The sequence below is a fragment of the Pollachius pollachius genome, assembly GCF_949987615.1.
Source record: "Pollachius pollachius genome assembly, chromosome: 8".
Classification (NCBI taxonomy): domain Eukaryota; kingdom Metazoa; phylum Chordata; class Actinopteri; order Gadiformes; family Gadidae; genus Pollachius; species Pollachius pollachius.
In genome coordinates, this window is record NC_136941.1 from 5,288,266 (window position 1) to 5,291,981 (window position 3,716).

The 3,716-nt window shown below is 51.5% G+C and overlaps 1 protein-coding gene across 1 annotated transcript; it reads right to left on the minus strand.

The window, feature by feature from the left end:
* Positions 1-2,372, minus strand: LOC307078966 (serine/threonine-protein kinase SBK1; the record flags this gene model as incomplete). Its single annotated transcript, XM_079741007.1, has 3 exons — positions 1-756; positions 1,425-1,627; positions 2,210-2,372. The coding sequence occupies 3 exons, from the start codon at positions 2,370-2,372 to the stop codon at positions 1-3; spliced, it is 1,122 nt and encodes a 373-aa protein (XP_079597133.1).
* Between the last annotated feature and the right edge of the window lie 1,344 nt (positions 2,373-3,716).

The window sequence follows — 3,716 nt, forward strand, 5'->3', positions numbered from 1 at the left end:
TTAAGTCTTGTTGGGTTTCTCCCTGTCCTCTATCACCCTTGCCTCGTTGGAGTTGGCGCTGGCATTGGGGTTGACCTTGTCCTTCTCCGGGGCCTGTGGTTGTTCCTTGAGCCAGTCCTTTTCCACGTACGCCCTCACCTCCCCCACGTTGAACCTGCTCGCCGCCTCGGGGCGCAGCAGCTTCCTGAACATCTCCATGGCCTCCGGGGTGAACTTCCTCCACAGCGGGGGTGCCTCCTCCTCCTCCTCCACCTCCTCTCCCTCGTACTCCAGGGCATTGAGCTCCTCGCCCTCTTCCTCCTCCCCATCCTTCTCCTTCTCCCGCTCCTCCTCCTTTACGTGGCACCAGTCGGCGAAGTCCTGGTAGAATTCGTCGGTGTCCGTGCAGCGTTCCCAGGGGAAGTAGCCGGTGAGGATGCAGAAGATGACCACCCCGAACGCCCAGGTGTCCAGGCTGGGCTCCACGCTGAGCGGGGGGGCCGTGGCCTCGTCCTCCTCCCCCTGGCCCTCCAGTAGGACCCGGGAGCACAGCTCCGGGGACATGTAGGGCAGGGTGCCCGTGATGTAGCGGATCAGGGTGCCTCTCTTCTGGGCCAGGCCGAAGTCGGCCAGCTTGACCCGGCTGCAGCTGTTGTCCAGCAGCAGGATGTTCTCGGGCTTGACGTCGCGGTGCACCAGGCCGTGGCTGTGGATGAACTCCAGGGCGCTGGCCACCTGCACCACGCAGCGCTTCACCGAGGCCTCGGGGATGCCCACCTGGGGGAGCACAGGACGTACGGGCACGGAGGAACGTCAAACTGGGCAAGCGTCTTGATTGACGAACAAAACGCAATCGGGACGGTGTTTCTAGTTTGTTCTTGTTTTAAAGTAGGACAGGCCAATGTGCGGCAATACCGATAATATTTGAGACATTTACCTGATATCAATGCATATCGTTAAAATAGATAATATGTTTGAGAATTCAAATGGCTGTGCAAAACTGTTCTACCGAAAAAATCGTGACATACCATTTACAGTTCCAGGAAATTTCATATATGATGGTCAGCCTAAAACAAATCTTATTTCACTGTTTTTTTTCTCTGTCGTTTTCAACCTCAAATTTGGTGAATACTTCACACTTCAAAAAGCAGAACTAGGTATCACACTACCTCGGTTTATTCACGCCTCGACACCCTACTGAAAGTAAGACCGAAAACAACAACAACAACGATTACCACATTGAGCTAACCCTAACCCTGACCAATTCAAGTAACCCTGACCAATTCCCCCCCCCCCCCCGCCCTGCCCTCCACCCCCGCGTTCCTCCATGCATCAAGACGGCCAGCCACTAATGAGCAGGGCTTATAGTGGCGGTGCCCTGTAAGCCCTTCACACCTCTGGCTCCCTGGCTATAATTAGCGCGACGGTGCTCCAACATGGCCGACCTTTGGCTTGATGACAGCGAACAGGTCTCGGCCGATGACCAGCTCCTGGGCGAAGCCGTAGTGGTCGGCGGACTGGAAGGCGATGCCGAACAGCCCCACGATGCAGGGGTGGTGCGACAGGTGCAGGGAGATGCAGTACTCCCGCAGGAAGCCCTGCAGCTTGGTCGAGGACTTGGGCATCACTTTGAGGGCCATGGGGGTGCCTGGGGATCAGGGAGGGAGGCGGTCAGGGGTGCACTCGTTGGATTTGTGTGTGGTTTTTGCGGTCGTGGACGATTTTACCTTTGGGAACAATAAGTGTGTTTCAGCGATCGCTTCTGTCGTCTCTTCACTGATTCGTGTTGTGAACTGTGTTGTGTGAGAGAGCATTGTGACTGATCCATCATCTTTGAACGATGATGCTGTTATCGTTGATAACAGCGACAGAAAAACTCACTATTAAGTACTACTGAAAATGTTGGGGCTGCTTTTATAGAAAGCAACATAGAATAAACGTCAGATACATGTCATCTAGCAAGAGGTAGGGGTTGGGCATCTTGCTCCAGGATGCCTTTAAAGTCACTGGGTTTCAAACCCATAAAGTTTTGTTTTGGGAGTAAAACCCCTTGACTGCACTGCCTTATCCTTCAACTACACTAAAATACTTCAGCACTCAGAAGAGCAGTTCTGATCTGGAACCCATGATCCTGGGGCTTCCCTGGTGTGAATCACATGGAGCCTCCCGAGTGTGTGCGACTCCGCGGTGTGTGTACATGTGAACGTGGTGGAGGGAGACGACCCCTGACCTCTGCAACGGTGGGTGACCAGCAGAACTCGGCCGTACTTCCCGCGGCCAATCTCCTTGACGACATTGAAGTGTTCCTTGATCTCCAGCTGGCTGAGGCTCTGGGCGGTCAGCTCCATCAGCTCGTCGATCTGGCTGCCGTCCGCGGGGCCCAGCTCAATCATCGCTGCCGCAGGACTTTCGAAGTAAGAGTCCTGCGTAGGAGTTGATATTTTCAAAATAAGAGTTGGGTAGAATTATGTTTTGTTTGGTTTATCAACTCTTGTGTGGAAATCATTTTATGTTTCGCATAAATCATCAAGTAATTTCTTATTTTTGTTTTTATCTCAAAACAATCATCTATTTTTAGGCAATTTATAGGGTTAGGGTTAGGGTTAGGGTTAGGGTTAGGGTTAAATGTACTTGAACATGAATCTCTTACAACGAAAAAACTAAAATTATCCAATAAAGCTATCCACCTAGCTTATCATCATTACATCAAGGTTATCACTTCTATTACTGTTACTTCTTTCAAAAGCCATTTCAATCTCACCTCTTAAAATGTTTATGCTCTGCTCCTCGTCCAGGCGACACGGCAGCTGAGAACAACACCTCCCACTCAGCCTGTACTGACTCAGTAGTTGCTAGTGGTCACTGTGAGCCTCTCTTGAACCACGCTGGTTCACAACAAGCAGCACTAGGCTTGAGTAGGCTCTGGACAGGGTGTTTTGGACCAGCTTAGCTGCTGCTGCTGCTGCTACTGCTGCTGCAGCGACATGTGGGACCAGAGAGATAGAGCGTGGGAGGGAGGGAGGGAGAGATGGACTGAGAGATAAAGAGAGATAGAGGTGGGGGAGGGAGAGAGGGAGTAAAGAGAGTGGTTGAGGAAAGAAGGGAGAGAGAGTACAGGAGAGGGGGAGTTAGAGAGATAGAGGGAGGGAGGGAAGGAGGGAGGGAGGGAGGGAGGCAGGGATGCAATGACTAAAGAGAGAGAGGGGGGGAGGAGAGAAGAGAGAAAGAGTACATTTCAAAGAGCATGTATCCAACACAGTAAGACAAACAGAAAGACACACGGACAGACAGACGGAAAGACAGACAGACAGAGGGACGGATGGACGGACGGACGGACGGACGGACAGACGGAGAGACAGAGAGACAGACGGACACGTCATAAAAAGATAATTTGGTTGAAACTAAACTGCATGCGTGTGTTCACAGAATACACACAGATCCATCAGTCTCACACGCTGCAGTCTCAGCTTCACTATTAATTGGGATTTGATACGTTGGCACCAGTCCGTTCTCATCAGTCTCACAGTGATGGATTTGATGTGGAAAATGATTTGTCACCCTACACTTCCCTGCCCGAGTCAGTTTTCTACAGAAGTGCTGATCTTCAGCATACGAGACTGACGGCCAGATTAGATTGTCCTCCATTGCCTCTCCGACGCTCTCTCAGATAGTATTTTGTCGTAAGCATTAGCATCAACATTCTCATTAGCTTTACATCGCCTCACACACACACACAC